The sequence below is a fragment of the Athene cunicularia genome, assembly GCF_003259725.1.
Source record: "Athene cunicularia isolate RWA chromosome 2 unlocalized genomic scaffold, athCun1 chr2_part1, whole genome shotgun sequence".
In the NCBI taxonomy this organism is placed as follows: Eukaryota; Metazoa; Chordata; class Aves; order Strigiformes; family Strigidae; genus Athene; species Athene cunicularia.
Genome location: NW_020799095.1, coordinates 132,183,600 through 132,210,561, shown reverse-complemented (window position 1 = coordinate 132,210,561; position 26,962 = coordinate 132,183,600). Strand labels below are relative to the sequence as shown.

Genomic DNA, 26,962 nt, shown 5'->3' with positions numbered 1-26,962 from the left:
TAAGCATGAGCCACTTGAGCAGGACCACATGTCTGAGGGACTTGGAGGTCTAGGGGCCAGCAACTGGGAGAGAGAGACTGCTTGCCAGTCCCTGCAGGGGCTGTCTGGCAGCAGCTACGAGACCCACGCTGCAGGTGTGGGCACAGCCCAGCTGAGCTGCACTCCTGGCCCAGCAGAGAAGGAAGAGGGTGGAGCTGTGACACCCCAGCACAGCCTGTGTTAACGCAAGTGCAGGTGAAGGCCCCGCTCACCCCCACGTTTATTATTGCTTGCGTTGTGTGTAGCGCACCCTGTGTGTAGCTGTGCACATGGGCATTGTTTTGAATTGCTATGGGCTTGCGGATACAGAATCCCAGCAGCCTTCGATCCTTTGGACTGCGAGGGGAAATGCCAAGGGATTCTGCTACCACAAACAAAGTGAAGAAAACCCACACGGACAACAGCAAAAACACTCCTGTGGAATTTTTTTAGTTGGCCTAAAAATTTCTATTTTCATATACACCTCAGAAACCTGAGTGGAGTTGAGTTTGTTTTAGATATCTAGAAAATACAGAGTAAAATAAATAATTTCATTCAAATACCTGTATCATTACATAGCCTGGCTGTGAAAAAACAGGAATATAACACTGATGACTCTGTAGATGCTTTACCATGAAACAGCTAACATTCACCAAGGCTATGAATACCAATTTAAATATTTCTGTGTTAAAGAAGTTATTACTCTTTCAAAACAGTCTTTAAATTTCTTTCTAGAGTAAGAATATATACAGAAATTATCTTTTTTTAGTAAGAAGGTATATAGGCACTGCATTTCTTTAGGAAGTAGTCCTTCATCTCCCTTCTTCCTTTCCTTCCTCAGTCGACCACACCAAAATTTTGAAGGCAATCATTAACAGTTTCCTTATATTTTCAGTATCTTAGCAGTGATGCTAAGGGTTTCATTTTACATACACTCTGATACACATACATGGAGATGGCACACATCCATATTCTTTTTGCATATCATGATTTTAAGGTGATTAAGATGTGGTCTAATTACACCTCTCAAATCATTGAGGGAAAAAAATAAAAAAAGCAAAACACCAAATAAAAAAAATTAAGAGCTCCACCTCCTTTAGTGTAATTTCTAAACCATTTCGTGATGGCATGGACAGACTTGTATGAGCACTCTTTGCAAGCAGAGTTACCAACACTTGGCAACTACTATATTTACATTACCCACAAAAAGGGTTGGAGACCAACCATAAGGGTTTCCAAAAGGGACAAATCAACAGCAGCTAGTCCAACAGCATACAAATCCATGGCCAGGGATCCTGAATAGACAGACTGCAAACACCAGCTGAAAATTCCAAACGACTGACTTCTAACCAGAAAGCCCCAGCCCACACCTACACTGGTTTTACAACTAACATGTTTCTAGAAGTCGACTTGATTTTGGAAAACAAGACTTTTTCCTGGAATGCTAAGACAGTGCCCCACTTGATGACAAGACTAAGTTCTATACAAGACTACACCCAATGAATTTGGAACAGGGGTTAATATACAAATACAGAGTCTCTGGGTACCCTCCTAATTTTAAAATTCTTTTTCAGCAAGCTGTTACAATCTCTCTAGCAACATTTTTAGCCAGCCCCGGTCCTTTGATTTGCTCCACTCTAAGACCTGTCTGAAAGTAACAGTGCACAGAGGTCTTTGAACATAAAGAGATCTTTTGGACATGGCTCATGCAGTAGAGCTCCACACAAATATCACACTAACCAACCTAACTTCAGAACTGAAAGCTCTCTAGTTACATTCAGAGTTCTGCACCAAAGCTAATAAATTCCACGCAGCAGGGCTTGTTCACACCAGAGGTTATCATGGCTCAACAAATCAACAACCAACTACATCAACTCAAGCTAAACTGACAAGGCTGAAAATTTTTAATCACATTCCAGATTAGTCTGGTTTTGTAAATTGTGCAAGACTTGACTACAGCTGTGTCACAAGCCATACTTTGGACCACACATTCTCCCTCAATTTTCTCAGTGTTTCAGGAAGGAAATAAACTGTATTTGGCACAGACTGCACTGTATTAGTACAACAGGCACACAGCCAGCATCAGTCTATTCCCTGATCTGTTCCACTCCTTATCATCCTACTTATAGCTCTTCCGATCTGCTTCTCTTCCTGCATCATCCCATAAGGTAAGTGATCCAGAGAGTAAAAGATACATTATGGCCTCTTATCACCGAACAGACATAATTTTGCCATGATGATCCAGGAATCTTGCCCAAACAGCACTGGAAGAGCCAAGCAAAAGACTAAGAACTGGAAATGCATATGCATGTTAGCGACAGTAGATACACTAAACAGGATGCTATATGAAAGGCAAGTGCTCAAAGTGTTCAATTTCCAGATTAAAAAAAAAAAAAAGATAATAAACTTCTAATTGAGTTCATAAACTATTTTTGTGCATAATCTTGGGGCGGGGGGGAGGAGTGTAGTTACAGACTGAATAGTAGTGCAAAGGCTTAAAAAAATCCTTTGGTACAGAAGATGTTAAGCAACACTTAAGATTATTACATACATCATATTTTTGCAAGATAAGCCTTCAGCCTAGAAGGCCTAGTTGAATTCCAGTAGTCTTCTGATCACCTTTGTATCTTCAGTAAAAAGCTAAGTCTATCTCATTGGAAGAGAAGCAGAACATTTCCCAGACGAACAGTAAAAGATCTTTGGGCTACAGGTACCTTGTGAAATATGAAGCTTTTATTTTTTTAATATCCAAAAATCTTGTTGAATTCCTTTTCAATAAAATAGAAATAATATATTGTTCTGTAATAAATGTAATGTAGTATATTTGTCGGTTGGAATAATCAAGATCTAGTCCATTGCCTTAAGGACACTTGCTTACTTTATTAGATATGTTTAAAAAAGCCACCAGAAAACAGTTTTATAGATCTGTATGGAACAAAGGTTTTTTTTCCCCTGACAAATCTGAATGTATTTCATCCTTCTTTTGTAGTAATGGAACCAAGGAATAGGATTGGAACTACAGATACCCTCTACCAACAACCAAGTTATCTGCTTATATCAAAAAGGTGAAACTCCACTGCAATACACAGCATTGGGCCAGTAACATCAGACAGGCAAATGGCAATAAAAGATTACAGGACCAATTCTTAAGACTACCCAAAGCAGATGATGACTTGAAAAATCAAAGCATGTGTGTACTTGGAAGAAAAGCCACACTTCTGGAGCCATACACTGTCTTACCAATGTCCATCAAATTTTGTACAGTGGATTCATGCAATAGTGACATTTTCTTTCATTGTGACATTCTGTACATGTGAAAACCATTACTTCACCACTGCCACAATATGCTTCTTCCTCTCTGACACAAATGGCATAGATCCTGGTTTGCTGTGCTTACGACGATTCAGTTCCCTAGAAACAAAAACAGAAAAAATAAGGTCAGTACTCAGCACAAAGATCTAACAAATACTAGCTTCTTCCTTACGCTACAATTAAAAAAAAAAAAAAAAAGGGAATAATTGCTCTGCTTTTAAGAATCAAAAGGCACACACTTCCTCCTTTGAGAAGGACTGTCCCTTTGAAAAATAACTTTAAAACTGGCTAATTTAGAAAAGTTTCAAATCAAGCCTTCTCTTGGGAGCTCAGTTCACTTGGTTTTCATGACAACAGGACTTGCTGCTCAAGTTTGTAGAGTCTTTCAGCTGAGCAAAATGACTAGAGTCCACCACTTTCTGGTTTTACTGTTAATTTAATGGCTACGGCAAAGTATGCCACCTTCTGCTCCTGGAAATTCCAATATGGAAATGATCCAGATGACAGAATACAGTCATCCTGAAGAGTCTGGCATTAAAAAAAGACAATAACCCACAAAACCCCAAACCAAACCAAAAAAACCCTCCACACACCCAAACCAGCCCACTGTTTCCACTGCAATGTTGCATCATGTCACGCTTAACAGAGCACTGCGCCTCCTTCCAACATGGTATTTGCTCCCATTTCTTCAGTGTACTTTTAAGGGAACAGCCAGTCCTCACTAATACTGGTACTTGTCTGCATTTTCCTTATAAACAAAAGTTAACCAATCCAGTAGTTCATGATCACTTATTCAGATGTTAAAAGTAGCTCATACTTGTCTCCTCCCACATACTGTAGCTCTATCACTCCCATACACTTCTGCTACAGCACTGCAGTGATGCATTTTATTAAGGTCAAGAGAAAACAAAGCCAGAAGAGGAAGACATACTTTCGCCGACGAGCTTCTCTCATGATACGTTGCTCCTTGATTTGGCAAAATATACTTTTAGGCAAGTGACGGTGTTGCGCTATGCGTCTGATCTTTGGGTGATACTGGAACTTCTCCTTCAGCTTTTGATTGTAATTCATAGCTGCCTTCTCTCGTGGTGCAAGCTATGGGGAAAACAAAACAGACAAGTGTGTTATAAAAGAATGGGGGATTTAACTATCATGATTTCTCTACAAAACAAAATTTTAACTTCTAATTCAAATGGCTTCCTTCTAGCAAATGGTTGTAACCACAGGAACTTCAGAATTAAGGTAGGTAAGTATTAAAAACCCTACAATTTCAACAACATCCCAATGCTCAAACACAAATCATCATCACAAAGTTCAGCAAAGTAACTGAATTTAGTCCCTGAAAATCAGATTTTAATGTGCTGTAGAGAAAGAAGAGAGAATAGAAATAGCTGACAGTAAAACCTCTTTGATCAGTCTGTCTGCTTTCCTAACTTTCAACGATGATCAACTTTGCTGTGAAACAAAGACTTGAAGGCATTTTAATCACTAGCCATTGTAAGCACAGACAGCTCTTTAGGTAGCCTAAATCTTACCCAGAGCCTTGATCCATTAGAAAGCACAGTGCACATATCAGATTTCAAGTATTAGCTTGACTATATGGCACACAGGGAGTTCCAACTTTCATCATGCAGCTAAAAATAACTTAGTATCACCAACACATGAAATACAGGTAAACTAGGATTACCACAAAAGACTTTAATTTTATCAACTTTTAAAACTATGTCTGAGCCACACAACATTGAAAGTGAAAAATACCTTCTCTTGACAGCTAACCTACAGAGGATATATTTTTTAACTAGGCATGTTTCCTTTGGTCCTAACGGTTATTTATCAAAAGGAAAAAAAAAATGTGCGCTGTGATTTTGTTTAAAGCATTCACTGCTTCATAAGGAATATCAGTCTCTGTATTTTTTATTTTCTCACATCTCTGGGAATTTCAGCTGCATTTCAGTCTAGTGAGCTTTCATACAGACAGAAAAATCTGTTAATATTAAATATTAACAGAGGATAATCTTATCCTCTTCTTCCTGCCCTCCTGGCCAAAATAGCCTATAACTCCAGTATTTCAGACATCTTAAAATCCTTCATGTTTTTGCACAAGTCTTCTGCCCTCCCACATTCACTTCCACTACTACCTGCACCTAAAATATTAAAAACAGTCACTCAGACCACTGTCTATTCAGCTTTGCAAATTACTCAGTTTCACTAATTCATTACTTTCTCAAGAAAAAACAGAACCTGAGTTTCAGACACTAACAAAAAAAAAAAAAAGTAGCAACAAAACCAAAACTATCACACATGAAAATCTGGATATTCCACCTACATCATTATGAAACAGTCTTTTTTTTCCCCTTTGAAATCAGCTATTGGCTATTTCTTCTCACTCTGGAGGTCACTTTTATAAGTGACTTCTGTCAGAATATTTCATGACTTCTGAAAAAATAAGTAACATACTCAGAAAATTTTGGTCTGAAAGCAAGTATTAATAAAACACATTACAAAGGAGTTTCTGCTTTGGGACAATAAAGAAAACAGGTACTAGATACAGAGTTGCTCATCACTCCAAAAATTCTTCTTCAGGCAGAGAAACATAATACTTCTAACCCATTTCTCCAAATACTTCTGCTTTACTTCCATTTATCATGACCCCTCAAATGGCAAGTGAGTATATTTTACAATCTTAACTCACTAAAACTAACCCCCTGGCCTTTACTGAAATTCCTTCTAGTGAGCTAGCCTGAATAGCTGGTTCACTCTCAATAAATCCCAGGTGTTCCCACTCTGCAGAAAACTGCCAACATAATCCAAATTAAAGAGCTTTTATTTTAAATTAAAGGAAAATCATTGTGTTTAATTAAGAAGAGCAAATTGCTGCTGATTTAATATAACCTTGATGACTCTACAGACAAGAGGTGAATCTGTAAATTAAAGATACATCCAGGATATCTTATTTAAAAAATTCATATAGAGGTGGTTATATTTGAGTCTGATTCCATTTTTATGTATGATGTGGTATACAGAAAGGCACGTAGCTGGTGACTTCCCATCTAACTACTGAATGCCAATGCCCATATACCAGGCTACGCTAAGTGCACCCTTGTCTATGCGATGGTAAAAGAAAGTTTTGCAGTAATGACAAGTTTCTATTTATGAGAGACAGCAGATATCTAAGAAAGCAGACTGTAATAATGCACTGAATTCCAATCTCTCTCTTGCAAGTCATTTTACAAAGGTCAACATAAACAGCTGAAGAGAACAGCATTACTTCCCATTCTGTTTTGAGCTGGAGAAGATGCTGTAAACACAGCACAATTTAGCAGGATTAGAGATTTTGTATATAGGGACTAGAACACCCTACAATATAACGACTTAGGATTTATATGACATCATGAGTGGAAGATGTGCTCAAAGATGATGTATGACACTTTTTTCATACATTCCAAAAGTGAATGTGCAACTTTCTTCCTGTACGAGGGAAATGGAAATTATGTGGCAGAAAGCCAATTTCTGCCACTACCACATCAGTACTTCACAGCAAATATCCACAGTGAAAAAGCAGGGAAAGAGAACGCTAAAATGCAGCAAAGTTGTCAGCAATAGGAAAATGTGTCCTTGAGTAAACTGCCTATGCCATTCTCCACCCTCCAGATGATAGAGGCTGGTTACTTTTCCCATTCTAAGCAGAAGGTGGTAAGCATTTTTCCAGAACCCTGGCTGAAAACCTAAAACCACCTTTAACAAAAAATTCTCCTTTTAGAGGACTGTATTTGTACTGTGCAGTATTTAAAACTCCACACTACTAGACACCTGTAATTCAGCATAAGAATATAAAATGGCTGTTTATCTATGCTGTCCAGGTTGCCCTTCCAGGTTAGGGCAGACAGAGCACAGATGCAACATATTTTTAGAATGCAAGTGTATCCCAGCAGTTTTCTACACCATACCTTGTCTTTATTTTTTTTCCCATTGCTCTGCTGAAAACACCTTTCTAAATTTATTGCCAGAAAGTTTATTACTCATTGTTTCCTTTGACCAAAAACTTATGGCTCCCTTACATCTAAATGGATGACAAAAAAAGAAAGGTAATGTAGATGTTAAGAGCACAAAATCACAGCTAAAGGGATGAAGTTACATGTGCATTAATCACAAACTCAAAATCACTATGAAAAAATGCCGTGTCACACAGTATCTGGTACTCCTTCTTATCAGTCTTATCTCACAAAATGAAACTGTATACTAGAAACAGACTGAAAGGATATACAATTACTTAAGGCAGTTTTGATGACTCCTGCTGATGCACACGGACAGATCAAAACCAAGACTTGCAATCACACTTTCTCCTATCTTTTTCAGTTCTTACTCAAAAGCTGTTATTTCTGCATCTTTAAGAAAGCAGCAAACCTATGCTCCACTACTGTTAAATCACTCCTCACACTAGTTTTACACTTACTGAAATACAAATCATTCCCAAGCAGGAAGTTTTCTTCTTCTATTGTCCCGTACTCTGTTCTAATTCCTGAATACTTTGAAAATGTAAGAGCCAAATTTTGCAGCTGACAGAAGCACTATTACGAAGCATTTATACTCCAAGAACTGCAGCTGTAGATTTTTTTTTTACAATGTGTCAATATGTTGAACAATACAGCTTTTTGAAGTTTTACTGATCATTCATTGCTTTCACTACAATTCAAAAAACCCAATCTATCCCTTTCTTTGTATTGCATAGATTAATTCTTCTCTATTAACTGAAATCTACTCCTCTACTACTGCTGCTCTTCCAGCCCTTTTCATACAAACGAGGCTCTATTTTCCTTAAAAGCCAAAGTCATGTACCTTTTCAGAGATCCCAAACCTCTCAAAGAATACAAGTACAAAAGCCTCAAACATATTTAACATCATATTTTATGTACAGTATTTGAACAGTCTGGAGTATCTTGAATGTCTTCTTTAATTGCCTCATTTGCTTCTGGACATGCAGAGCTAGATGTTTACTGCTTTAAAAATAACACCGGTTACCTTTCCTATTTAATAATAATTATTTATTTAATCAACTTTCATTAAAAAACCTAAACATTGCAAATTATTTTAAAGTAACTTTTGACATAGCTCCAACAGAGAGATTTGGGTTCTGTTAACCCTATGTAAAATCCATGCAGATGTAATTGTCAGTGAACACACAGCATGCCTCTGGCTCCTCCAGAAACTTTTATTCTTACTTTAATGTTTTACTAGTTTTTGAATAATGAGTAAGATGCCAAATACATCTAAAACTAAAAGAAACATACAGAACTGATGACTGCTAGGGTAGCCATGGGTCAGAAAGTACAACCTCCTCCCAACTGGAAAAACATTCATCAGTCACAACATAAGTACTTATATATTCACTATAATCTCCCTGGAATCCAACTCTAGAAACAAGTAAGACCAAGTACTCTTAAAAAAAAAAGTTTGATTACTATTTTACTTTTTCTTCAAGGGTGCTGGTTTCCATCCTCCCCCACCCCAAAAATATCCATCTTAAAATACAATGTTTTACAAGATGTTAGCTTTATATCAGAAATACAGTGACCTTTGGATGAGTCATTCAATCAAATCTTCTCAGCAAAGAAAAATAGCAGACCAAGCAACTAAGCATTTAAGACATACTCTGACACTTCTGACAAAATTACTGAATGTTCATCTTTGAATATTCAAAATGTTCAAAAAATAGCCACAGACTATGGAAGAACTGGACATTTATGAAATGAGCAAGCATATGTCTATGAAGATAAGAACACCAATTCTCTAAAAAAGGAACAGGTACTAAAGAAAAACAGTGGAACCTAATAAATAAGCATTAACAGTTGCAAAGTTAATAACCACAGGAACTACCAGGTTGGATCAAACAAGGTTTGGCACAGTTGCCTGAATCCAAGAAACATTTCCAGGGTATATCCAAGAACATGGTAAGTCAGAAAGGTTCCACCCTTAGATCCTATTAGCAGCAATTACTCTCTAAACATCTGAAAAATAAAATTTCACAGTACTTCTAAAAGAAATTTAACAACAAATATAGCAGCTTCAGACAGTTACTAATTTAATAGCCAAACTCTGTATCTTCCTAAATTCAAGGCTTCAACAGCATCATACTTGAACACTTTTCCACATAGGATATGGGGATGTGAAACATTATCTCTTCCTTTATAATTCTTTACAAGTTCATTAGTGGCATCCAAGTTAAATGAGATCAGTTTTTCTACAGAATTTACTATGTCCCCTTTAAGTTTTTCCTGTGTTTCTAAATAATTCTGCTTTCCTAAGATGTCTTTTGATGTTGGCAAGGTGTGTTTTTTTAAGATAGGATGACAAGTTCTGTATTCTAAATGATCACTTTCATTTCTGATAGTAAAAAAAAAAAACAAAAAAAAAAACAAACTAAAAACACACATGCCACTTGATCTCTGTGTTACAGATAGCTATTGACTTAAGTTTTCTTGGGAGCTGAATGCCAAAGAGCTTTGACAGAAGTGCTTACAAATCCTAACACGCATGCATGCTGTAAAAGCTCTATTTGCATGAACCTGCAACAGCAGAACTGCATTGTGCACACAGCCTCCAAGAGGCATGTCAAGCAGCAACGCTGTACTTAGAAAAAAAAAAAAGACAGGCTATTTCATGTAAGATTTACTGTCAGGTCAAGAAACACCAGAGTATTAATGTTCAGACCACAGCCAATGTCTGATAGTCATAATAGGTAGTGCCTTTTTTAGGCCCATCAATGGACAATTTTCACTGATGCATATACTACAGAAAACAGCAGAATGTGATTTACCACTCTATATTTTGAATACTTAAACAAGAGCTAAGTTGTCCATTTGGCATGCAGTATTTCTGCGATGCAGGAATAATTAGGTTTGCCTATTAGTTTCCAGAGCCAAGTATCCTTACTCTTTCATAAGAAAAGGAGCCAATGCCATCTAGTAATCACACCTGAAAATATTAGGAACGATTCTGTACAAAAATGGTATTTTTGACATTCTTTTTACCTACTGGTCCTTCACACAAAGGGCAAAGATGCGTGTCAAAAATACCAGACTATTCTGTTGTAGAACAGTATCTTGGAGAGAGACAGCACGCTCTCTCACTAAAAATATAGTGATTAAAGAGAGAAATTTCAGTTAACACTGTAAAACAAGGTGAACAGGGCATTACCAGGGGCATATGGATATGACAACAGGAAAACAGGTAATATTTCTGCCCCCAACACTGCATTGTCTAAGCAAATTCAAAATAAAAGTTAAATCAAAGAGTGTATAAGGAACTTTGCGGACTACTCGGAATTAACAAGTATGGGACTGATTATTTAAGTGTTTGACTGAAGCACTATATGGGAAAAATCCAAAGAATCAATTCAAAACTGGAAAAAAAGTTATTCCATTAAAGACAATCAACTAAAATAGTCGTTTGTAACGACAAATACTGTATGGCTACAAAATTGTGCGGGTTTTTTTTCTAATCTATGGCAATATGAGAAAAATAATAGGACTTCCAGATACCTATGGTGGTCCATGGTTAAAGACACACATTGTTTTAGCTGCGCTACACCATATCCAGTGCTTCACAGTGCACAAGTCCATAAATTACCCCATTCTGCTTTACAGCCCTAAATACTCTTACCACTCCCATTCACCTGCCGCCTCTCCCAGCTTCACTCCACTTCCCTCCTACACAGATACTATAACTTCATGGAGCTTCACATAACCACAAGCAGCCCTAAACTGTACAATATACTTCCTTGAATTACAGCTTCCCGTTCCTCCCCCCTCAGTATCAAGGAGAAATTTCACCAAGCATTATTTGACAGCTATGCTGATGGACTCAGAAAAAGCAACATAAGCACCTCCAAAATACCATAACAATATAAAGCTATGTTAAAGGCATTACTCCCAGTGGAGAGAGTGTCAAATTCATTCTCCAAAATTATTCAATACTTTAATACAACTGTGCAGATGAATATATGCAGGTGGTAACTGTAATAGAACATTTTGGCTTTGTCAATACACAAACATTTGAACAAGTTTAACTGAAAAGCCACATATCTAATTAGAATGATATCTGTTCCTGCTAGGAACACTTCAACCAAACTGACTTACATTGAATTAAATGGATTTCAGACACTACACTAGTTCGCCCATTTGATATAGGTTAATGACAATCTCATTATGCATTAGTGCAAATGGACTATTTTACAATGCATATGCTTATCCCAGTATGAACTGCACATGAATCAGTCACACACCAGGCAAAATTTTTAAAAGTAGTAGCCTTAAGCTTCAGTAGAATTACTTGTGTATGGCAAAGCAGAATTTATTGCTTTTTCTCTAGTGCAGAGGGATGAATTCTTACTTGTGGCATCCAGGCAAACAAACTCTAATTTAGCTTAGTTAGAATTGATGATTATTGCTAACTAAACAAGACCAAAAACCTTACCTTCTGTAGCAATAACGAGGCCTGTAGTTTTATTATAAGCTGCAGTAAATGCTATGAGCTATACTGCACATGTCGATTTTCAATTAAATACAAATGTCAAACTACAATTCTACTTTTCCTGTAGAAACAAGTTTTTAGAAGTTGAATAGGCTAACCATTTGTAAAAAAAGCCTCCAAACATCTTACGATAATCAAAAGCAAAATGCAACTCTTACCACTCCTAGTTTTTCAGAAGCATTAGCTTTCCACAAACGAATGTTCATCTCATCTGAGCCACACAGAATATATTTGTTATCTGAAGTCCATTTTACAGTGATGACGTGCTGCATTCGTTTTGTATGATATACCTCCCTAAAGCAAACAGAAACATTTTTAAATGATCTATCAACTTCTCTCATCAACATTATCTTATAAATAGCAGAAAGCATTCTGTTCAGGGCAACATTTTTTTTAATTTTGTTGTCATTTTGGAAAAAAAATTACTTTTTTTTTTAAACACTGTTGGTCTTTTATCTAGAGAGATTCAAATAAGATGTGATGATAAGCCTGATAAAGGACCATCTAGAATAAAATGCTTTTTAAATAAGTGCTTTTATAAAAATTACAATAAACAGCTTAATATTTGCAAAACACACCATGGGTATAAAATTATATGCACAGTTTCCAGAATAATTTTCATTAATATGCTGTCACACCTATCAAGCATTACACAATGGGAGTGCAGAAGAATGGGTACCGAAGAATGTGACACCACCATTATGAACAAAAAAGAGAACAGTAAATAAACACCTCCAGCTGTCCATTTATAACATAGCAATGCACTGGCTACTCTTCATTGTGATATCCCTCCTTTCCCCAAAAAAGGACTTCCTTAGTATTGTCTAAGGACTCCAAGGAAAAATTTTAAAACCTTAAAAATTAAAAAAAAAGTCTCCAGTCCTGCAATTAAGAACTAAACAAGAAATATCAGCTAGTAAAAAAGGATTCTGAACAGTTGTACAGCTATTAAAGCATAAACTACATTTAACTTCTGCCAGTCAGACTTCTGCTCAACAAGTGCTGGCACCTGTTGAAAAATGTTTCTACATGTTACATCTAAACCAATATTTAAATGTAACTTTATTTAAAAAGCGCCAACCAAGCAGAATAATACTATTCATAAGGTTATTATTTTATTTCTCCTAAAAATATATAGGACTAAGTACATTCTTCTGGTAATTTTAATTATTTATTAGTATTCTAAAGGTGAAGAATAATAAGGCCTGCTTATTGTCCACTAATACCCACTCCTTTGGTATATCAGTCACATGCAGCACCTTATAGACCAATCTCTTTCTTCCACCCAGATTCTTTACAAGTAAAATCCAGGTAGTAATGGAAAGGAAATATGCAAACACCACCTATTCAAGAGCCATGGAAAAACTAGACTGAGCTGGAGGGGCTGTGAGGAAAAAAAAAGTAATCAATAGATCAGCTTAAATAAGCTTTAATAAGCTTAACCACCTCTTGTAATTCACACTCAAGTGACGATCTACAAGAACAATAATGCGGAAGACTGAGCACGAGTACCTTCAAAATACATTAATACATCAGCTTTTTACTGATGTTTAATAGAAATGCTTTTGAAAACGTGTATGTGCACACATGCTAATGTTTACTTTCATTCTACTCTTTGGCTCAATAAAAGTTTTTTTTTCACAATAGCAAAGCTTTTCCTCACTCACCTTTGAGGAACTAAGTACTTTTCCTTTCCTTATTCTGAATTTTCAGCCTCTCCTGTTTCTGTCATCACAAGTTATTAAATATCATTTTCAGGGAAATGAAAAACACAAAACATGGCCAAATAACTTGAATCTGTCATTTAAAAAATTTGCACAGACATCCAGTTCTGTTTATCCAGAATTTACTAATTTAAAATCAACTTCATAATAGATTTTACTTCTTATGGCTAAATCAATTTCCTAACATAAATGTTCACTTTAAAATAAAATGGAAAGCAATGCAAGTTAGGAGTTTTTCAAATTGTCAGGAGATCAAAAGTCAAAACTGGAACACCATCAAGATCCTTGTTTACAGATACTCCTAAGCGCCCTCTTGGTTTTCCAAATGGGATCAGATCTTCCAATTGGAGATTTTTCTCCATTCCATGGGATTAATTTCAACTCTGCAATTCTGAAAAAGCCCAGCTTCTAAAGAATTTTAAGTGTCCTGAAATTCCCTAGTCAACTTATATGAGGCTAAGCTCTCCATTTATATGGCTTTTCCTCACCAGATTTATGGCCACCACAGAGAGGGTGGGGGGAAAAGGGGGTAGAAGAAGAAAACTCCTTCCACAGGCCTTGGCAACAATCTGCTATAATGTGGAATAAAGCCTTTTACTGTTGCATTATGGAGTCTGCAAACTTCCCCTCGATGTGCTTTAACTTTGCGTATCACCACTGTTTGTGAACACTACTGTTCCACAGAAAGGAAAATCTGAATATCACAGGAGCTGCTAACCATATTGTTTAATACAAGAATTTAAAAAAAAATAAACAAACCCACAAAGGAACTGCAATACCTAATTACATCTAAAACATTGCAAAACAGAAGGAAACCTTTAGATTAAAGGAAAATGTAAACAGCCCCTCTCAATCTTTAATGCACTACAGGAGCATACAGTTACACTGAATAATGCATACATAACTGCATCAATCAGTAATAAAAATATACTCCTTCCCAATCAGTATTTCAACATTTCCACTCCACAAACCATCTAAAACTTGACCTAGTAGCAACTTTTTGGGGGACCGAGGTTGGAGAGAGGAATGAACTAGAAACAAAATACAGTTAATAATAAAAAAGAGGAGGAACTGACAACAGAGAATAATGAGGTAGTTTTATGAAGAACAAATGATAGCAGACAGATCTGATAACTTGCTTCAATTTTCATCAAACTGGGAAAAAAAAAAACAAGAATGGAGACACACTAGATCCAATCTGAACTTCAAGCAAATATTTAATACACTGCCTTATGAAATCTTACATAAAAAACTAATTCCAAGTGAACTGTATTCAAAGCAGCATCACATGAATCAAAACCTCGTTAACAAAGTATGAACAAAAGGTAGTAACATACTGAAACAGATCACAGAAGTGTCCCAAAATGATCCTCATGAATCCATGCAACAGTGCTTTTTACATAACATCTTTAGCAATCATCCATATAGGATGAAGTCAGTCCCTAGAAAACCAAATGCTACAATGTTGTAAGGCACTACAAACTTAAGTGGTGAAAAGTACAGTATAAAGTGACCTAAAACATTAAACATAAATAAAGAGGAAAATAAGAGGATTCATCTTGGTAAAATACAAATGAGTACACCCAAAACCAATAATCCACTGTAATTTTAATCCAAAACTGCATGAATACTGCTATCCATTAAGTCTAAGTTCTACTCTAATACATACTCCTGAACTATCTGTCAATCACATGACCTGCCAATCAAGATATCTCAAGTTACATACAGAGTAAGATTCCAATATTCACAGGAAGTTACTACCCCAATAAAGATGTTAATGAATCAACTAAGAATTCTGAGGACTAGGGAGGGTGGTCACTGGAATGAATGACAGAAAGAAAGATGGATGTAAAAATCACTCACCTGCTGTGACCTTTGTCTACAGGAAAAATACGGATAGACTTATCAAAGCTGGCAGAGACAAATTCTTTCCCAGTGGGTGAATAATCCACATCAAGAACAGCAGACACATGATCCATATGCACCATCATAGGTGATTCAAGAAAGCGCATATCAAAAGAATATAAGCTTTAAAATAAATACACCAATATCTTAGTATCTTAGCAGCTACTAAGTAAATAGTACATTTTTGCTCACCAGCCACTTTAATCATTCACAACCACACTTAAAGACAGATCCATATTACAGAGGGAACTCTTTAGAACTGCTCATAACACATGAAAGGAAAGAACGATGCACTGTTTAGGGCTTGAAAAGTTTATTAACCAGAGGTTTTAGTTATTGGATCAGACCTAGGTTTCTTTCTCACTGTCAAAGAACAGATAGTCTCCACTATTCCCTTCATCATCTGTTCATGGGTCACTGACCAAACCTATTTCTCCAACCAGTGTCCTTCCTCCTTTACTCCATCTTCAGAATGAATTATATAGTCTTAACTTGGACAAGCATCTCTTGAGTCATTACAGAAAGCCTATCAACTCTGCAAGGTTTCCAGATACTCCCATGCTGGAAACTCCTAGTAATTCAGAGTTACTGCGAAGTTGCCATTTGGTTGGCACCCTTTCCCACTACCTAATTGTCTTTAGGCCAATGTAAGAATCCAAGGAAAGCTTGGACATACTAGTTCAGCAGCATACACTATCTGCAGAAAAGTATTATTACACCAAACACAGAGCTGCTGGACCACAGCTGGTTTGCTCTTAAGCACTTCAAAGCTCAGGTGAGGTCTACCTGTACTCCCTTTGAATCAACAAGCCCATTAATAAATAGTAAGGTGTAATAACCGATCATTAATCTGCCTGGTGCCAATAAGCAAAGAGGCTTTACAGACATAGCATTTAATGAAGCCTCCTTAAGATACACTATTTAATAGAACTACTATATTAAAAATGTGTAATTTAGCAGGTTTCTCACCCTTCTTTCTGCAGATGAATGCATAACTAGAATTAATTTAATGTCTCCTCTTCAATAGTTTACTGGCAACCATTGCTTTTTCTTTTTAAATTCCCCAAGAAAAAGTATGGTAGCATCATATTCAAAACTGCTACTACATATAACCAGCTAATACCTGCGTATCATTGCTGATATATGCATTTGCCACTGCGCTTATACTAATTGCTTCAGTTTGCAAGAGGACAGTTGCCCCTGACACTAGCAGCTACCATTTTTAGTTTAGCTAGGAGGGGGAAAGAGATATATAACCAAACAGATTAGGTAGTCTGGTAGCCTTACCATACCATAACCAAAATAGGTGAAAAGCTGCACATTTGATACAACACCCACTTTCAAGGTCTGGGCCAGATTCCATTTCCTTGGAAAAACAGCCTTAAGATAAATGATAAAATTTTTATGTTCTAGAAGAAAACAGTGATCTATTGTTAGATCACTGATTTCCTGGAAAAAAGGATATGGAGGACATTTTGCAGTGGCCTAGTTTTGAAGAGACAGCTTTTTCAATATCAGATTAGCTGTTCACATGAGTAGTATTGTCCAAAAGTAAAAAACTGCTCTGAGACATTGAAAGGATAAGTATTGCAGTCTCTGGAACTGTTTCACAAAAGATTAATTTATATTTTAAGAAATGTTCTCATCAAAATAGCTGATCAGTACAATATATCAAGCTTCACAAGAGCTGGCAAGAAAATAAACGCTTATATTGCCTCAGACTGGACCAACAGCAGTTATTTTCCAGGTCCCATTGCAAGGTACACTTATAAGTTACACTGCTCTCCCCACACCCAGGTATTGAAATACAGAGAAAAAGGCAGTCATTAATTTTTTTTTAAAATCAGCAAGTTTATAATTCGCTAGGTTATTACTTAAGCAATTCAAATTTAGAGTTTCCGTAGTTTTTCAAAAATTTCTTTTAGCATGACAATTTATCACCAAGACAGAGATTAAAAACATAACATGATCAGGATTATCAAAAAGCAAGGTCACACTTACTTGTAATCTTCATTTGCTGCAGTAAAAACAAAAGCTTCCATGGGGTTCCAACACAGTGTATTTGTCCTCATGTTCAAGATAACCTGAAAGATATTTACACATTGCTACCTTGTTACAGGCAGTAAATTAGTTGCTATAGTTCAAAACTTCCTATACCACTGGAGACAAGCACTTTCTAGATGCAGAATTATGGCAGAGGAATAGCATCATCATGAAATGTTTCCTCAGCAGTGTTAGAACTGGAACTCAAGATAGAACTGGAACTCAAGAACTTCCTGTGCCTCATCATATGCTCACTGCTTTGTGCTACACGGCAACTAAATATTCCTCCAAGTCATCCTAGAAGCAACTTCTTCTAAGTGGTCCTTTAACATGTAAACATGTTAGTGGTCAACATGTAAGACTGGAATTTCTGAAAAATATCACTTCTCCACCATATTTACAGGAATCTTGAGTTAAGTAATCTATAAACACTCCTAATTAAATGATTATTTCAAGAGATATAGTCATTAACTGATGCTGTGAACCAGCATAAGCAAAATGATTAAAACTTTTTGATGTTCTTCCAGTTATTACTATCCCTTCATAATTTTATCTCTGAAATTGTAGTTCATTAATTCTCCAGAACAGTTGCCATTTCTTGTTGAAGCACCAAGCAACTTATGTAGAAGTTACTGTGTTGTAACCTACTCATCACTATCACTGTATTAGCAGTGAATCATTGGCTATGCATTCATAAGATCTGCTTGCTGCTAGTAAGCATATTGCTACAAAGAGGCCAGTTTGCCTTGAAGTGGAAGGAAGGCAGCTGATGACAGCCTAATAAGACAAGAGGCATTAAGCTGTATGTCAGATGCCCCCACCCTGGAGGACAGCTGAGTCTGTCCTGTGGGAGAAGGGGAGGCAGGGAGGAGGTCATCTGACACCCTGTACAACACAACAGTTTTAACTTCTGCTGAGTCTTGGAGGAGCTTTCAACCATTGTATTTAAAAATAAATCCCATACAGCACACCTGACTCAAAGTAGATGTGTAATTACAGAGCAACTTATTAACAAACTGAACAACCCTAAACAGGATTTTCCACCATGCTCCAGGCCAGCCATAATCCTACTTGAAAAATCCTGCAATTCAGGTGTTTAACACTATGGTACTCCAAAGTAATTTTTGTTCTCAACTTCTTATAAACACCATAAATTTACATAATGTGACAAAATATAGCTGTACAATAACTTTTACAATAACAAACACAATATCAAAGCAGTGAAGACCTCTACTGAACCTCCCCCCCAAGAGATTGTGATTTAATATGTGTGCATATCCTCATGATTCTCATTCTCCGTAAGTGCTCATTTTCTAGGTGACATTAATCTGTTCAATGCAAAGTTTGCAGTGCAAAAAATACTGCATATTTTTAGAAATTACATGCATCCAGAACTGAATGTAATCATCAGATGTCTAAAGTGATCTCTACTATAAAAGGACTTAACTGAAAGGAATAGGCCACTGAAAGGCCCTTATGTAGACAGTAATGACACAACTAGAATTTGTTCAGATTTCAGTACTTTTCTTCTAGTTATAAGCCTTGCACATATCTGAGCAGCTAGTAATCAACTAGGGAACTTTATTCTTCCCTGTCCAAGTTTTTCAGCCACTACAAAATGAGTCCACAATTAACCTTAACACACTATATGTATATTTTAAATCATGCCACAAAATAATAACTACTCTAAAAAATCCAGCTCTTTCAAAAGGGGTCAGGTTTGGTCAAACTCCATGTTCTGCATCTTGCTTCACTATTTTTGCACCCAAATTTACAAGCATTCAGTTTATTTCAGCAGTGGCATTTAGAATTAAAGCATTTCTTTCCAGAACAGGTTGTTACGTGTTGGAATGGGCTGTCCAGGGAGGTGGTGGAGTCCCCATCCCTGGAGGTGTTTAAGAGTCGGGTTGACATAGCGCTGAGGGATCTGGTGTAGTTGGGAACTGTCAGTGTTAGGTTAGTGGTTGGACTGGATGATCTTCAAGGTCTTTTCCAACCTAGACTATTGTGTGAGACATATGAGCACTCATGTATATATGCACATATATGTGTACTTTTATATATTTGGCATGTCTACATCTGTAAAACGGCTAGATTCGAACTCAGTTCACAAAGGCTCAAAATACATCCTGTTAACTTATAACTGCACATCTACAGCACTGGCTGTGTTCATTTCGACATTCAGGTCTCCAACCCACATCACTGAATTTTTTATAAGCTTCATCTCAGTGGCCTAAATGAAACTCCATTAAAAATTGTTGGGGCACAGGGAGAGAAAGAAATACTGTTACGTCAACAACATTTCTATTTTTTAATAAGTATCATTATAGTGTTTTAGTGTCTCAGGCCAGTGCAGAAAGTACATAACATACCAGAAGGATACTCATACAAGCCAGAATACTGCATTTCAAGAAGAAAATTGTTAAATAGTTCTGGGGCTCAAAACTACTGAACTTGGTTGAGGTTAATATGTATGTATAAATTCCTGGCTTCTTGTTTTAAATAAATACATACATTCTCTAAAAGATAAATAGGAATCTTCATGTCATTGGTAAATTCCACATATAAATACAGCTTTGATTCCACTGAAAAGGATTTCTGAAAGTTTATACTTGGTGCACAGGGGAGGGTTTATCTCCATGCAAAAGAAAAACACCTTTTCAAATGCAGGGCAAGGCTTTACAAGGATGGTAAGGAAATGCCTTGTAAGTTACCTTATTTCCTTCTGGCAAAGGGAGGGGGGGGGCGGAAATCACAGACAATGCAATAGAGGAACATAAAGTTCTGATTGTGAAATTGCTCTCGGATCAGGCATTATATCAAGAATTACAACAGAGTGAGCATGACAGCCTGCTTGAATGCAGAAAAGGGTCCTTCTAACTCTGCATGGTTTAAATCCTAACATTAATTCAAATTTAGTTAAAAGACTCAAAATTAAGACAATGAAAACTCAGTGAACTCATGGTTCAGAGCCTCGCTTTATCGTCATCAATGGTTACAGAGTAATTACTATTCAATATGATTGTCAGTGCCATAAGCTTGTTAAAAAGATTACCTTCTTTAATGGAGTTGATTTTCTCATATCATATAGCACAATATTTCTGTCAGAAGCACAGCTTCCCAAAAGGTATGTCTAGGAAAAAAAAAAAAATAAAAAAGAAAAAAAAAATGAAAAGAAAATGAAGAGTGTGTATCATCTTCTGAACACTTCTAGATCATGGTTAACACCTGACCTTAGATACCTAAGCTATTTCACAAAGCTGGTTTCTTTTTCAGTCAAGGAAATACATGCATCGTTCTTTCTGTGCAGCTAATTATTCAGCACAAGCATTTTAAATAGTTTTTCCTTTAAGATTCAGAATTCACCCAGCCCTCTCTACCTCACCAGTAACAAGCAATTCCTCATGAACCCTTCATCTACAAATGCAGCCCAGCCAATAGGTATACAGGAACTGCTGTAGAAGATCAAATGCAACTGTTTTGCCACGGAGAAGGCGGTCAAGTCTTGGTCACAGGGAGAACAGTACCAGAACAGATGAGAGCTCCACAGCCACATAACCACTACATTTTCTGCTTGATATACGAGATATGTATTGCTGTGGGCAGAACAGAGACCACCCTACTTTTCCTCCTCCTCTCCCCAACTATTAGAGACAAAAGATAAAAAGATGAAAATATATAGTACTCCCCCTAAATATTATTATAGTATACATATTAAAATCTAAATTTGGAAAAAGACATTAGAGATGGTGTTAAGAGTTTAAATCTTACACTAATCAAGAGAAACAATTCTTTACAATATGTAACAGAAATATTACCTCAATGGGATTAAATTTTACGCTGCTTATGCTGTCAAAACCCCAGGTCAGAGAACACATGGGACTTGTCCTTTGCTCATCCCAAATGTCCACTTGATGGCCACAGGTGGCAAAAACAGCTTCCTTCCAGTGGTGATCAATTCCTGTATACACTGTCTTTAAAAGAAAAAACAGAAAACCACCAAAACAATTTACAAAACCAATTGTATACATAAATATGAAAGTAAGTTCTGTTACCAACAACATCAACAAATCATTGCATATCAAGTCTGCCATGTTTTTATTCATTTATATTATTACTGAAAACCAAGTCACCACTGCTACCAGAAACCAAGTCTTATCAGACATACCCTTACCCAGACAAGCTTTCTGTGTACTCATTTAATGTGTGTGCATGCATGCATTTCTTGTAATTTACAGTGGAGTGTGCATTAGAAGCCCATTTACAAAGTCCTGATTGACTTTAAAGCAAATGGGAATTTTAAGAGTACAACTACAAATCTTCACTGGAGACCTGAACGGATTCCATACACATTACAATAATTGAAGAGTTTCAAACTATCTATTTACAAAAAGCACTTAATGATGTTCTCATCGCAAACTGAAAGTGCTGAAATGATTTTTAGTCTGCTTTTGTCAAAAAAAAGAACGTAAAAAAATGTTGTATTGAATGGCTCCAAGGTATTGGCAGGAAAATAAAGTTATTTAATACAATACTAAGCACTGACAACACAGGTCTGAAGAGAAAGAGATTAGGGAAAGATCTGATCAGTTTGCAGGAAAGGAATGATTAGCAGAGACAGATCCTCAGCAGTTTCTGCTAGCATTTGAGATATTCCTTCCTGGTTACATGTAAAATAAATGTAATGAAAATTTGAAGATATTTAAAAGTGCCTTTATAAAATTTGATGCCCATCATCATACAACTCATTATGATTAACAGGTGATATCAAACTATTGCTCTGTCCTCCAAAAGGCAGATAAGAATTGGTTCAAACTTAATTTAAAAGAGATGTGGGAAAATCAAAACAGATTTACTACCTTGCCAAGAATTGTATGAATAGGTTCTTCTTCTTCTCCATATTCTGGGCTCTCCATTTTCCACTGTTTCACAGTTTTGTCATCGCCAACCTGGGAATTTTGGAGAAAGCATCCGCAGTTTTACACTAATATATTCTGTTTATTTTACTAAATGTGCTTTGCAATTGAGTACAGGCAGCCTTCCAAAAGAGAATGATCTATGACATACACAGAAGTGCTCTTTCTTGCCTAGTCACTGTTACCCTTCATATCTCCAAGCTGAAGATTAGTTCTCCTTGCCATATTTCACTAGAAACTGAGAAGGTACATGTGTATCATCTGGCTTGAATGGAGTTAACTTTCTTCATCATAGCCCATACCACACTGTTTTGGATTTGCAGCCGACAGAGTGCTGGTAAGGCAGCAATGTTCAGCTATTGTGAACAGTGCTTGCACAGTGTCAAGGCATTCCCCCCACCCCTGTCAGTTACCATCCCTGCCTCCCCTATCAGCAAATACATGAGCTGTGGGCAAGAGACTGGGAGGGCACATAGGCACGGCAGGTGATCTGAACTAGCCAAAGGAGTATTCCATACCATAGAACATCATGCTCAGCAATAAAAACTGCGGTAGTGGAAGAAGAAAGGGGAGGCAGGGGCTGGCTTCCAGAGCGGCTGCTGCTCAGAGACTGTCTGGGGACCCATCTGCTTGTGAAAGGAGGCAAACTGATTTTCTGTTTGTCACTGTTTCCACCACCAGCTCTCCTTCACCTATTCAACTGTCTTTATGTCAATCCATGACAATCTTTTTCAGTTTTCAAAAGAGAGATTTCCAGGGTTGAACAGGAAAAAGGTGAGCTGGAACAATGACTACATTTTTAGGTTACATTTTGTGAACATTAATCAAATGGCACCTCAAACTGCAAATTACCTTCTGGAAACCATTTTGATGAGCATTTAAACAGTTAAAAGGCACTTTCCACCTCAATCGCTCCAGTTGCCTAACGCCACGCTACCTCTTGCACTATGCCTGCAGAGCTCGCATGGCTGTGCAGTGACCTGGATCAGGCAAACTAGCCCAAAAAAATATTAGCTATTCAAGCTTAACTTCTTCTCCCAACAGTTGTGGTTTATTATAAGTTAAAAATGCTTAATTAACATGGAACCACGTTGAATAAATCAGCTTACCTTTAATTGTACTATATGCAAATGGTTACTGTTTTAAGTGTATGTCTTTCAATGAGCATAATCTATCTACTACTTTCATGAAAACTAGTTTACTAATATTTTAAGTACATGACCATCCATTAGCAATTTTCTGGTATTTATCTCCTCCACAGTCTTGAATAACATCCATATCATGGCATCAAAAAAAAATTTAAAAATAGAATTGTCAAGTTCACTGACAATTTAATAAAAGTATTCATAAAATATTTATACATTGTATGACAGATTAAGTTGCTCACTGGAAAACAGATGGTGAACAGGCACTCTGCACTGCTACACTGTACTAAGAAGAGACATTACACTTACAGTAAAGAATGATGTACCACAGAAACGAGCACACATGCCTCGAACAAAGCCTTCATGGGCTTGTATAGTACGAACACACTGTCGTTTGGTCAAGTTCCAAATTTTAACCTGTTCAAAACAGAAAAGTATTCTGTGTTATTTAAGTTTTCTGCAACCCACAACTGCAATTCCTAATTCAAGTTCAAGAGGTCACAAGCATCCTAATGAAGTGGCATACCTGGCTTGAACACTGCCCAGATTTGACAATGTTAATACTACTTAATTATTCCCTCCTTTAAAAAAAAAAAAAAATTAAAAGTGCAGCTCCTTCCTTCTTATCCCTTCCCCACACTCAAGCTGTATACTTACTTATACTTTTACATTCCGTTATTTTTGAACTAGCAATCTTGCTAAAAAGACAGCAGCAGTGATAATTTCAGAAAAAAACACCCCTCTAAAGAGAAAACCACAAGGAAATAGCCTCAGGAACCAACAGAATGCTTTCAGTCCAGTTGTACCTCATTTTAATTAGACCTCGCACAGAGGTTTGGGTTTCAAAGCATTTGTGCCCATTTAAAAAAAAAAAAAAAAAGAAATTAGGGTAATTTTTTAATTTGTAGGTATTTATAGTAGTACCCAGTACTCTACTCACTCTATCAGTGGATAAGAAATCTGACCAACATTTCATATAAACGTATTCTCCTTCTCTCCGAAAAGGTTGATCTGCCTTACACTACTGCATGACATATGCATCTTCTATAAAAAAGCAGAAAGCAACCAGCTACCCAGAAGACACCTTTAAAATACACAAGTAGTATCAGATGAACAATATAAGGGTGAGAAAGGACAGAGAAGACAGAAAAGAGAGGAAATTTTCTTCTACAACTGACTCCAATTAAAGTGCCCTTGCTTGCTAGTTATAATATTTATGTAAAATAATAAAATACTGGGTTAGCATTTTTTAGGCAATATGATAAAATTATCCAAAAAACTTTGTTTGTGTGACCCTTCCCCCTAGATCATCTGACTTCATGTAAATTTCTTAATCTGCAACAATTTAACTTCAAGGGGAGGAAAAGGGTTGCATGGGCAGCAAAAAGCAATCAATATGAACTGTAAATATTAACATTCACTGCTCGATCCTGAGGAACTGAATGTTATACCCTCTGCTCACAGCTGAACACTACTGTCTTTGTGTGCTAGGAGATTACAACCTCCGGTTTGAGAAACACTGCTCCAAATTGGGTAAGGTGGACCTTCTCAGAGAAGATAGGGTATCATACTGAACAACACCACAAAAGAAAAGCAAGCGGGGGGCATTAAAAAGAGAGAGAGAAAGAAAAAAGAAAAGTAGTACCTTGTTTGTTGTGATTTGTAACTGTAGCTTACCTCTCCATCACAAGCTCCAGACAGCACTGTAGACAAACTCTTTGGATGTTTGGCCATGCAATTAACTCCATCTCTGTGGCCATCAAGCGAGCTAAGAAAGGGTTTTGCAAACACACGTTCTAGCTTTGTTGCATTCAGAGCTCTTGTGTACTCTCGTGGAACTTCAAATGGATGCAGCGCAGGGTCATAGTTTCTTGGAACTGCAATAAGAGTAACACATGCATTACAAACCCATGGTATGTAGTGTAGTGCAAGGTAAGCTGAATTAAGCAGCTCTTATTTTCCTGACATGGGAGAATTTTCAGCAAAACCAAGATTTGAAATTGGACCATGGGATCATTAGTATGCTCTCTTAAGAAGCTCAAAGTTAATAAACTCTGAAATAACTCTAAAATTATTTGCTGCCCTTTTCAAGGGAAGATATGAATGTACACAACAAATTGGCAGCTGCAGATATCTTACAGATATCTTAATATCTTACAACTATTATTTTAAAAAATACAACTACAAAGAAGAAAAAAACACCCAACAATAATAACCTCCTACCACTAAATTCCAACATACACAGAAAGGACATGGCTACATGGACATGCACAAAGAGATGCAACCTAGCTCTCTTCATGTTTAGTCAGCTGCAAGCCAGACCTCACTCAGAAATAAGACTCATTAGTTCCGTAAGCTTGGTCCTCTTGCTAACCCCAGATGGTTTCCCAGACAGGAGTGTTTACATCCAACAGGCTTCAAGCAAGCGTCTCTCAGCATCCACCTACACGGATATACCTTATAATAAATGTAGAAAGACAGTGGATACTGACACTGTGCTTTTGTTTTCTTCTTTCTGTTTCAGGCAAAAAGGTTGAAGTCAGTAGAACCACTTTTCGAAGACTATTTGATGCACTGCAAAACCTTTAAATCTCTGATGGAATGAAGCTGGATATCTGTCATTATATTATAGAGTGAGAATTTAACAGCTTACACACAACTTGTACTTAGAAAATTAAGATATAAACAGCTACTGTCCCAGTGGGCAACTTCAATAATATTTTTCCATGTTTTATGTATATAATCAGGGTTCAATACCTACAAAATGTTAGTTATACTACTCTGCACAACACAGCCACCCACCTCTAATCTAATCGAATAATGAAGCACATAGCATTTTAAATAAGTCTACTGTCCTGCTCAAGACACTTTGATTTGGTGCATCCAAGATGCCCAGAGTTTTATTCCTGCTCTTTTGACAAAAGGTGGCCATTTTACAAACTTTATTTCTGACACTAGGTAGAAACTAAACTTCTTCTTTATCATGTTACAGAGGTAAAACCGTACAACTGTGGAAGATCAGTTCTACAGAGGATGAGCGGAACAGAGCATGTAAAGTCATCACCTCATCTCCCAGGCTACAGCTGCTGTGTCTAAAACTGTGTAAGTCTACATGATTTTTGCCAGTTTTAATAAGGGATATGCAAGAAGCAGGACGACGTGTACCAGGAAATAAACGGTAGTAAGGGCAAGAGATTGCCACGAGTAACTTAGGCAATACTAAAAGCAATCTCGGAGTACCAGAACGGTGACTACGCCCGCCAGCTCCGCACTGACAGCTCTCACGGCGTGTGCGGCCCGCGCTCTGGTACCCCGAAGGCGCGGCAGCTCGGCGCCGCCAGGCACGGTGCCCGGGCAGCGGGCGCTCTAC

The 26,962-nt window shown here is 37.0% G+C and overlaps 1 protein-coding gene across 1 annotated transcript; it reads right to left on the bottom strand.

Moving 5' to 3' along the window:
• Window positions 1–846: 846 nt before the first annotated feature.
• On the bottom strand, window positions 847–25,891 carry DCAF13 (DDB1 and CUL4 associated factor 13). Its single transcript, XM_026841505.1, has 11 exons — window positions 25,816–25,891; window positions 25,270–25,469; window positions 23,902–24,009; window positions 22,391–22,480; window positions 21,350–21,505; window positions 20,587–20,664; window positions 17,490–17,572; window positions 15,447–15,611; window positions 12,018–12,153; window positions 4,262–4,425; window positions 847–3,429 (listed from the first exon to the last, which is right to left on the bottom strand). The coding sequence occupies exons 1-11, from the start codon at window positions 25,889–25,891 to the stop codon at window positions 3,342–3,344; spliced, it is 1,344 nt and encodes a 447-aa protein (XP_026697306.1). The 3' UTR covers window positions 847–3,341.
• Between the last annotated feature and the right edge of the window lie 1,071 nt (window positions 25,892–26,962).

Bases quoted from the DNA above. Each gene is read 5' to 3' on its own strand.
- DCAF13 (XM_026841505.1), bottom strand. From the start codon at position 25,891: ATGAAGAGAGCTAGGTTGCATCTCTTTGTGCATGTCCATGTAGCCATG. The intron at 22,481-23,901 runs GTAAGTGTAATG...CAAAATTCCCAG, and splicing joins GTGGTACATCATTCTTTACT to GTTGGCGATGACAAAACTGT. The intron at 3,430-4,261 runs GTATGTCTTCCT...TTTTGTTTCTAG, and splicing joins AGAGAAGCTCGTCGGCGAAA to GGAACTGAATCGTCGTAAGC.